Below are 13,992 nucleotides of genomic sequence, written 5' to 3'. Positions count from 1 at the left end.
ATCTGCTCCACCACCAGTAATAGAAGTTTAGCCAGCACCAGCTACATGAAGTGGGCTAGAAGAAGGCCCAGTGCTTTTAGAATCTGCAGGGAATGAATCTCTGGCAGCTATTCCAGGCTCCAGGATCTTGCTGTTCCGTTTCCGTCAAGCCATGCCAGATTCTTGTCTGCTGCAAAACTGGTTTTTCCATTCAAGCGCAGGATTTTTGCACACTGATGTGCACTTGGCTTAAGCATTGTCAGATAAGCAGCTTTATCTGGCTCCCTTCAGAATCTCCTTCCTACAGGAGGAATGGGAAAATCTCTCGCTTTTGTGAAAAGAGTGGGTGGATGTCACTTTGGAGCTGCGGATGAGCCTGCTGTTAAAGCTCGCCCGTGAATTTTGGAGGAGTTCATACTTGGCAGTTCTTGTGCAAAAGAGCAAGGCTGACTACCTGTACACTGCCTCCCATCCTTCTTGAGATAATTGTCATTGACTGTAAAATGGCAGCTCGTATACAAGCAGGGACTGAGGTGCAGAAAGAGTGGGGAGCTTTGAAGCACTGACTTGGCATTCCCGGTGCATGCATGGCCAGTGCATATTCAGAACTACTTTGGAGAGCCAGTGTGTTGTTGAGGCTAGAAAGTTGAGTTTGGACTAGAGAGGGCCAGGTTCAAATTCTGTCACCAGCCCCCAAGTTTGCTGGGTGTGCTCTCTCAGCCTCACCTACCTCACAGGGTGGTTGTAGGATTAAAAAGGAGCAAGCCTGGAGAAGGAGGCTGGGAGAATACCTTAACTAAAAATGCTTCTCCCAGTAGAGCCAGATTAGGACTTTAATTTTCCAGCCTCCCAAAGAAAAGATTTCAAATGCTTCTTAAGCCCAGGTCTCTTGCTTTCTTCTCTGCTCTGTAAGTAGAGAGGAAGCAAGGAGCCCTGAATAGTGTTAAGGTGGTGGGAGAGTGCAAATTCATCCTGATCTGTCCACTAGAGGAAATCCAGCAAGCAGATTGAGATGTAATGTTTGGAGAGGATCACACCCTCTATACTAGGAGGGGGTGTTGACCCTATGGCCCTCCAGATGTCATAGGACTCCATATATCCCTTTACAGAAGACTGAAACATCGCTAGCAGAATTCTTGGAATCTCAAATTATGCAATAATACTCCATGTGTTGGTACATCTCCTTGAAGAAAATTGTAATTACCATATTTTTCAAGGCTTCTACTAAGTAAGGATTGGTGGAATGACAGAACTGTTTGAGCTGATTTTCATCTCTCTCTTTTTCCCTTCCTGCCACTTTCCCCTTTTGTGTTGTGTCTCTTAGACCAGTGTTTCCCAACCGGTGTTCCGCGGCACACTAGTGTGCCGCGAGAGATTGCCTGGTGTGCCGTGGGAGGGAGGCGGGCGAGTCGGGCGGCGAGAGGCGGGGCGGCGGCGGCGAGGATCCGCGTCGAGCCGGGGGCGGCTCCGCGGTGGTGGTGCCGAAGTTTCTCTCTCCATTCTCCCCTCACACACACACACAGGAAATAACACAGGATCAGCTGACAGGACCCGGCCAATGGGGCGGCGGCGGGGCAGCGCGCGCAAAAGGGAGGAGCGCGAGACAGCGGACGAGGAGGAGGCCGGCATGTCCGGGCAGCAGCAGCAACAACAGCAGCAGCAACTCCCGGCAACGGCTCCTCAAGCCCCGGGCAACCCTACTCCCTCACCGGCCTCGGCCACCCTCCTGCTCCACCCGCCGCCGCCTCCCCCGCCGCCGCCGGCCACCTCGGCCCCACCTCCGCCCCCTCCTCCGCCCACTATCGCCGCCACCACCACAACAGCCGCCGCCGCCTCAGCTGGGCCCATGCCTGCCGGGAGCGGCGGCGGCAGCAGCAGCAGCGCCCCGGCGCCCTTCCCTCACGGCGGCGACCCGGCCCTGCAGTGGCGTAGCGTGGGGGGTGCAGGGGGGGCCGGCCGCACCGGGCGCAACATCTGCGGGGGGCGCACTCGCAGCTCTCTGCCCCTCCCGAGGTACTATTTCTGGGTTAGCGGAGTCTGTAACCTGAAGCGTATGTAACCCGAGGTACCACTGTACTTCCAAGTCAGCGTGCAAGGGATTGCAGGACCGGCGGACTTGGCGGTGGGGGTGGTTGCTGGAGCCTTGTCTGTCCTTTCAGCCCCGCACCCACCACAGACCCCTTCCTATGCCACTGGTAGCTAGGCGAGGCGGGGGGCACTGGGCGCCACACCTCGGCGCCTGCAGCGTGCCTGAGCCATGCGTCTGCGGGCGAACTGCCCGCAAGCTCCGCTCTGGCCTCTGCCCACCGCCTCAGCCTCCCTACAGCTGAGGGGGAGGCTGCAGCGAGGCTCCACGCAGCGCGCCCTGCCATGGCTCGCCCCCATGGCACTCGCCCCTGGCTGCAGGACGCGCGCGCCGCCCCGGGCCCCTGAGCGGCTAGCTGCGCCGCTGCGCTGAGCGCAAGGAATACGTCCTCTCCGAGTTCGGCGTCCTCTTCGTGGGCAGCGCGAACCGCATCTCCAGCTTCGGGTGGAACTTTGGCCAGGTAGGGGGAAGCCTTTGGGCGGGGGGGGGGGGGCTGGAGACCGGGGTGGGGAGGGGTTAGGAGAGACGCTACCGGCACTGTCCAGAAATGCCCAGAGCAACTGGAGCTCAGCTACGCGCACACATGCGCCCTCCAAATCCCGTTTCCCACCCCTTTCTCAAAAGAAGAGAGAAAAAATGGGTCCTGGGTGTGAAACCAAAGGACCTTTCCAGCTCCTCCTCAATTCCAGGTGTGGATGGCAATGCCTCGTGTCTCCTCCCCCGCGACCAGAGCACACTTCCTAGGCTGGTTGGACGGTCCCTGAGGGTCTTCGGGTTGCCATATTTTGAAGAGCAAAAAACAGGACACATTTGTCGACTTCTGCTTTTAGCTATGGATCAGTGGCCTAGCGTGGGGGGTGCAGGGGGGGCCGGCCACACCGGGCGCAACATCTGGGGGTTAGTGTTAGGGGGCGCAAATCCACGGGTTAGGGGGCGCAAATTACTTGCATTGCCCCGGGTGCTGACAACCCACGCTACGCCACTGCGGCCCTGAACGAGCAGGAGAAGGAGCTCAAGTGGCGCTGTGCGCTGACGTCACGGGGCTGTAATGGTGGTGTGCCTCGAGATTTTTTTCATCAAACAAGTGTGCCTTTGCCCAAAAAAGGTTGGGAAACACTGTCTTAGACCGTAATATTGAGGGCGCTAACTGTTGGTGGAATTGATATTTGTAAGCTGCTCTCGGAGTCCCCTTTCTCCCTCTCCAGCCCCAGTTAAGAGCGGAGTCAGAATCCTTCACTCAGTCCAATGTCTAAATAAAATACTGCTGCAGCTGTGTGTGGGTGTTCCCAGAATAGTTTGGTTATAGAATTAATGTGTATTTTTGTTAATAAGCAGTTTTGAGCACTCGGAGAGGTGGAGTTTTAAACCACATCCAATAAATAAATAGATCTTGTGGCTACTGCTCTTCCTTGGAGGTTTGCCAAAGTCGGAGCCTGAGCATCTTTCCAGAAGTGCTTTGTAGAGATTTTCATATTTGGGCCTGTTTTTTATGGCAGTCAGTTCTTTATGTAGGTAGAAGCTGGGTGTAACTAGGGATGGATGAATTTGTCAATTTCACTTTCTCATTTCCCCATCCCTAAAGGTTCTGTTCTCTACATTTCTCCATCAGTTTCTGATTTTTTAAAATACAGTCGTACCTCAGTTCTCGAACAGAATGCATTCCAGGAGTCCGTTTGACTCCTGGAATCGTTCGAGAACCAAAATGCGGCTTCCAGTTGATGGCAGGAGCATCCTGCAGCCAATCAGAAGCCGTGCCAGATGTTCGGCTTCCGAAAATCGGAACACTCACTTCCGGGAGCCAAGATGTTCGGCTTCCAAGGTACGGCTGTATAAAAAGTTCTCACAAAAATTCATCAGCCCTTTACTGTGTACAATCTCCTGATAATGCTTTTTTTTTTGTTAGCAGTTTTGCCTTATATTAAATGCCTTTTGCTAGGTTTTCTACTAATACGTGCATTTTATGTATGCTTTCCCCTAATATTTGTACTTTTGTATTATTATTTTGTTTGAGAACTGCATTGCAAAATTTAGAGAAATGTGAGTTTTGAAGGGTGGCTGCTTTAAAGTTTGCATATTGTTTCAGCAAGTATGAATTAGGAGGGTTCACTTTCAGATTCATACCAACCCAAATTTCTTACCCCATACGTAGGTGTAATGTTGGCTTTTCCATCAGCAGCCGGGAGTTGAAGAGCAAACAGGGAATTCTGAGTTGACAGAAACCCAGCAGGTCTAACAGAAACTGAAGCAGCTTTCCACTGGGGAATAAAATAGGCAAGTCTTGGATGAAAGCTGCCTAGCTTATCACTCTAGCTTCAGTTTTTATTAGACATGCTGGATTTCCAGGAATTTCATAGACCTGTTGGCTCTCGAAACCCCTAAACTGCTGATGGGGTGGGGGGAAGCCCCTGCATCATGGACTCTCGATTTAGTAAGGCCACACGCTTCTGTTCAAAGAGCCAGTTAGATCTCTGTGGAATGTGCTGTCCTGGCTGCCCCCAGTTTTAATTTCTGTCTGGTTTGGCAGCATTGCTTGTTTCTAGAGTTATGTCTCCTTTTTCGGCAACACCCGGAAAAATTGAGTTGTGCTGGTTCTGTTAGCTGTGCCTCCAGTCACCCCCCTGCACTAAGACTGCATCTGTCAGTGCAACTTTGCTTGGCTTCCTGCTCCTAGAACCTCTCCCACATTCATAGATTATTATTGTCTGTTACTCCTTCTCCCTAGCCTGAAACTGGTAATCTAGCCTGGAATAGGGCCAATGCAGCTAGGCAGTGTGTCGCCAAACTGTTTATAAGCTGGTGCAGATTGTATTATTAAATCAACCTGTGCAGGCTTCAAGTTCTCAGGAAGGTCAAGCAAGCACAGTTGATTTATCTGACACAAGAAGTCAGATTTGGATTATCAGCATTGGTGACTCTGTGGACCTGGTGCAAGCATAGCAGTTTAAATGTAGGTTTTGTGCCCAGGGTTCAGAAGAAGGAACCCTGGTTGATGTTAACTGTGGTTAGGGTTGCTGCTGATGTACCCCTTAACCATGGTTGGGATGAGTGAATTTTCTCTCTGGAGGGGATTCAACTGTCTCCTCATGATCCCTTACGAGTGAGTCAGTGGTATTTCTTGACTTGCCCATATGGGGTGTGTATGAATGAGTGGATGGAAGAGAGATTTATGGCCACAGCAGATGGTCTATATCCATTTTGGATTAAAAAGATGGGGCTATCTAGGTCAGGAGGTATAAGAAAAACATGGCTGTTTTCTCTAGATTAAGTTTTATCATTATTATTAATTACTGGACTTACTAGTCACTTTTTATGGCATACAATATAATATAAAGAACCATTAAAACCAATGTAAACCAAAACAAAAGCTGAAAATATTGATATACATAAAAAGCAGTCTAACAAATCCCGCCCGCTAACAGAAACCATGATGTCTAGCACCCTCCAAATTAAAGGCCAAAAGCAATTGAGGCTGAGACAAAAACAAGTTGCCTTAGGCAAGTCTGTAACAGGTAGTCATGCAGCTAAACCATTAAATCCAGAGCCTAATTACCTTACCCCCCACACCCTCCCTCTTTTGTTGGTAATTACTTCACTTGCGCCAAAATGTGGTGAGCCAGTCCTGCTCCATTAGGGGCCCCCATCTGCTGACTGTGGTGCTGGAACCACTAGACAGAGACACTTATCTGTTTAATGTTTATTCAGTTTATTAGTTGCTGGCGTGTGAGAGTCTCTGAGCGACTTAAAACATTTTAGGAGCGTAAAGCTTGACATAAAATTGGGGCTGGGGAATCAGTTACAGTCATACCTCGGGTTAAATATGCTTCGAGTTGAGCGCGTTCGAGATGCGCTCCTCAGCAACCCGGAAGTAACGGAGCGCGTATCGCTTTTCATCGCTTGCGCATGCACAGACGCTCAAAATGACGTCACACACATGCGCAGAAGCAGCGAAAAGCGATGCGCGCAGACGTGCCATCACTAGTTACGTTTACCTCTAGATGCGAACGGGGCTCCGGAACGGATCCTGTTCGTGTCTAGAGGTACCACTGTTGTTGCAATAAGAGCCATACAATAACCTATGGAAAAAAACAGGGAAGATTTCAACAGCAAAAACATGCCATTAATAGAAAGCACAATCACAGTAATTCCCCAAATACCTGGGAGAATGTTTTTTACCTGGCACTGAAAGGTGGTTAATGGTGGCACCAGACAGAACCCACCAGGGAGATGTGAACTGAGTTGACTTTGCTGGCTCACAGCCCTGTCTCATCACCTGTGTGCTAGCTCTCCTAGAAAGATTGGGCAAGGGTCATAGCTCAGTGGTGGTAGAGCTTTAATGCAGAAGTTCCCAGGTTCAATCCCCGGCATCTCTAGGTAGGGCTTGGAGTGATTCACTTTCTGAAACACTGGGCAGATGCTGCCAGCCAGTGTAGGCAGTACTTGCTCTGTATAAGGCAGCATCCTATGTTCCTGTGCTTTCACCTAGCATCACCGTAGACTCAGAGAATTGGCCCTAGTGGGCTGTTCTTGATGCGAGTTCATTGGCACACTTGAACCGGGGCCTCAAAATGTGCCTAGGTGGCATTCTTGCAGTGTGTGGCACCAGAAGGCCATCAGAGAGGCAACCTGGTGTGTCTGCTGGCAGTGAGCTGTGCACTTACTTCCTCTTGAGGCCGTTCTGCATCCCGGCTTTTTTCCAGCCCCCACGTGAAAACAAAGGGGACCTTGTCCAGCCCCCCGAACTCCTAATGAATCGTCTAGCCTGTTCACAGAGGTACACAAAGGCCTGTTTAGGCAGCCCTGAGAGCCTCAAGCACAAGCAGTTGGGTCCATTCCAAGCATCAGATTAAAAGATCCCTAGCCCCCTCCTCTCTACCCCCCTCCAATGAGCAGGCCTTACTGCCTCAGCCAAATGATTCAGGAGGAAAAAACATTAGAGCGCCTGTTCATCCTGCACCAAGAATGAGGAACCTGTGGCCCTCCAGATGGTGCTGCACTTCTTAGTAAAGCAGCTTTCAATGCTGGCCATCTGTGGAGAATGTTTGAGGCTTTCTGCAATGGATGGTTCCCATTTCCTTCATGCTTGGCTCAGAATGTGTTGAAGGAGTGCATTATAGGCTCCCTACCGCTCAGTGCCCGCAGCTGAATTGCATGTTTAAGCCAGGCACAGAGCTGATTCTCTCTTCTCTCCGCCCCCCCCCCAAAAAAAAAAATCCCAGGTGCTTTGGCACAATCTCAGCACAATCAGCCAAGGAATTCTTGGCATTTAGTTCTGTTGCCTACCTTAAGCCTTTGCTGGAGTAAGTGGGTTTAAAATGTACATTCTCTAGTAGTGTGAGAATGCAAGTGACTCAAAAGGGTAAAAAATGAATAAACCATATACAGTTATTGATTATACAGTTATTGGCTGCTTGTTGAGACTTGTTCAAGGGAAACTGGCCTTGGTGGTGACTTCTGCCTAGTGATACATCGAGGCACTGTTGCCCGATTACCATGCTTATTGGCAGGCCTTGGCTTATGTCTTGCATCTGCAGGTGTGCAGAATGGAATCTAGATTGAAACTGTGTGATGTGGGGGGGGGGAACCCTTCCAGTTCTGGGGAGGATGTGTTTTTAAAATAAGCACCTGGAGAAGGTTTAGGGCACTGGTGGAGAACCTCAATCCTGTGAACAAAAGGTGGCCTTCCAGGCTGCTCCACTTACTGGCTCTGCTTCACACCTGAAATGTGTTTGCTTGGCTTGGCTTGGCTTGGCTTGTCCTTGAACTCTGATTCTGCTTGCTTCCATGGATGGAGGATGCAGAGGGAAGTATGAATGTGTGTGGGAACTAGCCTGCTGTACTAAGCTAAAGTTTGCATTGCTTGCTCTGCCCCCATTGGCCTGTGGCCCTTGGAAGGTTTTCTAGGAGGGAATGTGGCCCTTGTTTCCCACCTGTGGTTTAGGGCTGATTCTCTGTAAAGGGTGACTTAAGACTTCTCATGGGGAAGCGCATCTGTGCATTGCCCCAAGAAGATTTTTCTCCCCACCTTCTTTCTTCCTACCAAGGGTGGCATTTGGCCCTCGCTGGACTACAATTCCCATAATGACTTACTATTGGACATGCTGGCTGCTGCTCATGCGAGTTGAAGTCTATTGACATCTGGAGGGCCCCAGGTTAACCACAAAGTGGTGAGAGTTCAGCTCCTATTCTGTGCTTGAAATCCCCCCCCCCCCATTTCATATTACATTGACAGGACGTGCATTGAGTTCAGTCACCACTGCCAAGCCTTATTGTGCTCTTGGAAAAAGCTCCTGCTAGTTGAAAGGATCTGTACAAAATTCTCCATGCCAAAAAATCCACTTAATTTTTGACCTTGTGACCTGGAAAAAATGGTCTGATTTATCCTACTGGGGTCACACACACACCAGTATTTGGTATTGCTTGGGGACAGAGTTTTGCCCTACTTAAAGCAAGCCAGTGAACTGCTGGACGTGATGTTTAGGGCTCAATTTCCTTCACCAGCCATTCTCTGTGCATTGCTGTCACTCCTATCTGCCCAGTCTTTTGACTGCAGCCTGTACTGGCTTCTCCCTTCTGCTACTCTTCTTGCATTGCAAGAGGCCCGGAGGGGGGAGGAAGTGAGTGGACTAGGCTTTGGCTTTTCAGCGTTAGAAATTCCATAAATGCACATTTCCGGCAGAGAAAGTGGGAGCAGCCAGCTCAGTTCCAAGGTGGGCGGGATGGTTTGGCCTTGTCTACTTCCTTTTTTTCTATTTAAAAAATGCCTCCTGATTCCCTGGCCCAGCTTCTGAAAACTTTGCCTGACCCTGATTTGCAGATTGTATGGTAACTAGTTGTGCTTGCTGAACCTAGGGAGTTGCGTAGCTGGTGTCTGTTCTGTGTTGGCTGTTGCTTTCCTCACTTATGGGGTGCTCCAGCTCTGCTACCCCCCTCCTGTGCTGCACAGATGGGGTTTATTGGGGCTGGCTCAAGACTGTTTGCTGCCTGAGGTGCAGGATAATATGGTCCCCTTCTCCCAGGTTTCCATGTATACTAAGCCAATTACTGTGATGTGCTGTGGGGGGCGAGGGAGGCTATGCTTGGGGTTGGTCCAGGGACTGTATCTGCTGCTGAATGCAGCATCTTGCAATTGGTTCATCTGTTTTCTTTCCCTAAGGAATCCTGGGAATTGTGGTTTGAGGTTGCTGAGAATTCCCAAGCTGAGTTCCAGCCTACAATTCCCAGGAATCCCTAGGGAGCGAGGACTATGATTATAGCAGTCCCATTGTTGTGGTGGGTGTGCCTTCAATATTTGGCAGAATGTAGCAACCCTGTCAGATGGGTGGCATGTAAATATATTATTAATATTAATATTGCAGTTTGCATATTGGCAGAGTGACTCACGGATTACAGTTGAGAGAGGGTGCTTGCTTTGTGATGGAAGTGCAGGAGGTAGCGGATTATAATCCAAAGAAGCTCAGTGTGTACATGGACGTAGCCAAGGGAGGCGGGGGGGGGGGCAGCTGCCCCCATCAATAAAAATGAATACAATACAATACCATACCATACAAATACCTTTACTGGCATTACAAGTTTAGACATTTCAAATCCGTGGGATAAATTTAAAAAAGACATGAGTGAGGCTGTCTAGGGTCACAAGACACTCAATTGTTCTGCTTCATCCTGTCTATTCCCTAGACTAGAGGGGTGATTCATTAAGAACCATTTCGGGGGAAATCAATACATACCTGAGGTTCTGCCCTCCCCAACAAAAATCCTGGCTACAACCATGAGTGTGTAAGTCATCTTTGAAACTTAGCAGAGCCTAGTTTTTGTCTCACCTGGATGGGGGAGTGCTGAAGAATCTCTTGTATGCAATTCGCTTTTTACAGCTTGGAAAGTCACATGGAAAGACATTGAAAAGTATGGAACGAATGGATGATGAACAGCAAATTGGGATGAATGTTAATTTTTGCATAACCGCCCCGTAAACAGACCCAAGCAAAAACTCAGTAAATACCAGACATAGTCTAACCGCTATGTAAGCTTTGTGCAACCAAATCAGGATGAATGAACAGGTCTTCTGGAAGAGCCCAAGGTTTTTAGACATGGAAGTGATTCCTATAGACTGGGAAGGGTGGCTGTTAACTGGGTGGTTCCAGATGGGGCTTGCAAATAGATCAGAGAGAAAATGGGAGTTTGGCAATGGTGTGGTTTTGTTGTTGTTTTGCTTCTCACATTTGGCGTTGGGAGTTGTAGCCCAGCCACATCTGGAGGCCCACAGCTTTCTCACTACTGTGATAGACTGATCACCTTCAGAGGGGTAAATTGGCCTGTTACCTTCATTTTCCTAGGCTGGAGGAGGTGCCGTTGGAGGTGCTGAGGCAGAGGGAATCCAAGTGGCTAGATATGCTCAACAACTGGGACAAGTGGATGGCAAAGAAACACAAAAAGGTGAGTCGCTGGCCAAGCGTCGGGTGATGGCTGTTGCTCTCTTCCTCTTTCTTTCACCGTATTATTATTTTTTTAACACTTGCTGAACATTCCTGTGCCACATTGTCTTCTGCTATAGCCGCAGTTGATGTGTAGAGCCACTCTTGGGCATGCTGTGACCCAGTCACTAACATGCTGTGACCCAGTCACTACAGACTTTACCTTTCCTCTGTTTCCTGTGCTCTTTGCTTCCTTTCTTTGCCAGAATGTTAAAAAACAAAACAATTTGCAACATGAGATAATCACATGAATGATGCAAAAGTCAGTGCACCATATTTGGGGGGGGGGAGTGTTGTTTCTGCCCTCCAGGTTAGGACTCCACCTTCCCAGGTGTTCCGTTTTAGCAGCAGATCATCCTGCTTTTCATAACATCTTCCACATCAAGGGCTCATGATGACGCATCCGAAGGGCAATCAGACTGCCTTGCCCTCCCACAATTTCCCCTTTCTGCCTCTTGCATTTCAGCATCTTGATTGAGAGCAGACTGAGCACTCAAACAGGCAAGGCGGCCTGAACTATGCTTCTACCAAAGGCAGGCTTCCTGATGCAAAATGTCTCCCTGTGATGAGGGCTCAGGGCTTGTGTTGCCCTGCCTCTGTGTGTCAGCGAAACCCTTTCTGCTTTGATCTGACTTGGCCATGCTGCAAAGCTTGCCGCAGATTGCTGGGAATGGCTTCCAGTCAGCCTCTTGGCAGGGCTTATTATCCTGAATCAAAGCTTTTGTTTACACAGGCTGGGAATCCCAGGATGTACTTAACCCGCTGTGGGCTTCTTTATACTGTCAGTTTATCCCAAGATGATAACATTTGGATTTGTGCTTGCATGGGCATGCAAGAGTCTTCCTAACCTTGCCGGAATCGGTAACTCACACCCCTGTCCATTCTCTATATGGACTACTAATGCATGACACATATAGAGCACTCTTTGATTATCTCATTTGTAAAACACCCCTGTTAGGTAGCTCCATATGCTGGATGAAAGAGGGGGACGAGGAGAGAATGCTTAAGTCCTGCCTGCTAGGTTGTTGTTGTTTATTAAATTTATATACCGTCCTTCATTCAAAGTTCGGTTCAGATACAACACTCATGATCAGGGACATACTGAAAGCTTATACCCTCACATTCCCTTTGCACTGCAGGAAAAACATCAGGAAGAACTTTCTGACAGTAAGAGCTGTTTGATAGTGGAACAGACTACCACGAGAGGTGGTGGATTCTCTTTCCTTGGAGGTTTTTAAGCAGATATTTGATGGCTGTCTGTCATGTATGATTTGGCTGAGATTCCTGCATTGCAAGGGATTGAATAAGATGACCCTCAAAGTCTCTTCCAACTCTACAATTCTGGGGTTCTATTTTTTTCTATTTAGCACAAACCACACTTCACCATAAACATCTGAGCCATGAACAAACTGCAGTGGCTGGCAGGATAGAAGGCAGGGAGCCAGGGACAAAGACAAGCAGAGCCAGCTAATTCTGGTTTTGATGGCATTCTCTCCCCTACTGAGTTCTGCAAAGGTAACACTGAAGCGAAGGTTTGCCACCCGCTGGCAGAGCTGGTGAGGGCTGGCTGAGGTTAATGGGGCAGTATTTTATTCACCCTTGTGAACCAGCCTCCACTGATCAAACTCTGGTTCACAATTCTAGCCTGCAGAATGAGAGTCACGGGCCTTCACTTGCATGACTTCTGAATTGTGGTTTGGTGACCAAATAGAGCCATCTCTACTGGTTGATAATCCTCACTGACTTCCATGGCAGTGACTGCAGTCCCTCTTAATCGGTATGCTGACCAACTTGGCCAAGTAAAGCAAACTCATTGATAAACCTCACAAATCCATTGTGACATTAAGCAACCTGCAGTGATTCAAGATACTTGTCAGACGGAGCTTGGCCCTAAGGTGCTTCTTAGGTCTTCCAAGTTTTTTCCTGTTCTGGACTCAAATAGTAAGAATTTTTTTAAAAAAAGGAAAATCAAAAACGGTGGCTTGATGGTGAGGCTAAGCATTTCCTGTTAACATTTCATTATTGGTCTTAGTGCCCCCTCCTCAACCCAGTCATTGGGGGGGGGGGGAAGCTTAAACATACAGGCTTTGTGGACAGGGATCTCTCAACAGGACTTGTTATCCTGCATCAAATCCCTTGTATGCACAGGCTGGGAACCCCCCTTTTTTCCTGTTTACACTGTCGGCTCATCCCATGCTAACAGCTTCTGCTTTGTGCAGACAGAATCTGCCATCCCTGCCAAGATCAGTGACTCTGTACCCAGAAATTCCCAGGGATCCTTTGTCCTGTTGGGCCTTTTAATTGTTCTGTCTCCCTGCACCGCCCCCATGCAAAGCTGGAATCCATCTGCTTCCCTAATCGAGAGGAGCTTGGCTCAGCTTTATTGAGACAGAGCTTTCAACAAGCGGCATCCAGTTGAACTCCTCCTGTCTGTTTCCTTCCTGCCTGTGAAGTCACCAAGCAGGATAGCACTGCTGTGTGTGTATTTTGGGACACTCCCTGGCACTTTTGAGCCTGCTGTCCTACCAGCTGTGGCATAGGACAGGCTTAGAGCTCCCCCTGCAGAACCTCCCTTGGAGGTAATCAGAGTGGGCTTTTAAGAGTGCAGTCTTAAACTGGAAGAACTAGGAACTTGGGATTGATGTGGGTAAGCTTCACCATGGAGCCAGAGTTTGGAAGGTAGCGAAAGTAGCCATAAACATTCTAGCAGGTTGTCTTACCCAAAATACTTTGATCACTTCTTACACAAAAATCCCTCTGTTGTATTTTTTGGAGGTGCAGCCCAACACACACACCCCCCCCCGCCGCCGCCTTTCTGGAGAGATCAAAGGTGGGAGTGTACGGAGATAGAAACCCCAACTGAAGTGTAATCAGATTGGTGAACTGGATCAGTGTCTGACATGCCTTGTCAAAGTGTGTGCGGCACAAACTAGTAGCTTCTACACAATACCAAAGGCTCGTCTGGTAAAGTCCCTGGTTTTCCATGCAACCATGAAGACTAGGAACTTTTGTCCTAAAAACCCATGCTGCTTAGGATTTTGTAGGAACTATTGAAACAGACACCATGCTTCATCATATGGGGCACAGCTATGCCTTGGACACAGCCCTGCCCCACCCCCTTTCCCCAACTTCCCTCTTAAGTAATGAGAGGAGTTAGAATGCAAGTAGCTCGGGGGCACCTGTCAGGCCAACTTCCCTGGTTATGGGTGGCTGGGTGGGAGAACCAGAATAAATAAAAGCATGTTGCAAGTACCATTCCAATGGAAAATACATTTCCCCTCTTATTTTTGTGCCCAACTTAACTTGTATTCACCAGCACAAAAGGTGGCTGGATTTTGCAACCTGAATCAATGGTGCCAAATCACGCCTGCCCCCACTTCTGTTGGGCACGGGGTGGGTGGGTTTAAAGGGACTGTGCGGTTCTCTGAAGCCTCCTTGGCCCTGGCAAGTTCTGCCCAC

At 49.0% G+C, this 13,992-nt stretch overlaps 1 protein-coding gene across 1 annotated transcript in view; it reads left to right on the top strand.

Moving 5' to 3' along the window:
• TBC1D10A (TBC1 domain family member 10A) overlaps nucleotides 1-13,992 on the top strand; it is a 38,762-nt gene that overhangs the window by 12,972 nt on the left and 11,798 nt on the right. Inside the window, exon 2 of the mRNA XM_081175422.1 lies at nucleotides 10,396-10,495. Within this exon, the coding sequence (XP_081031548.1) occupies nucleotides 10,396-10,495 (100 nt within the window). The remainder of the gene's footprint in view (nucleotides 1-10,395; nucleotides 10,496-13,992) is intronic.

The sequence above is a fragment of the Podarcis bocagei genome (assembly GCF_964188305.1).
Source record: "Podarcis bocagei genome assembly, chromosome: 16".
In the NCBI taxonomy this organism is placed as follows: domain Eukaryota; kingdom Metazoa; phylum Chordata; class Lepidosauria; order Squamata; family Lacertidae; genus Podarcis; species Podarcis bocagei.
Note: the sequence above shows the minus strand (reverse complement) of the source record. Positions and strands in the feature narration are given on the sequence as shown.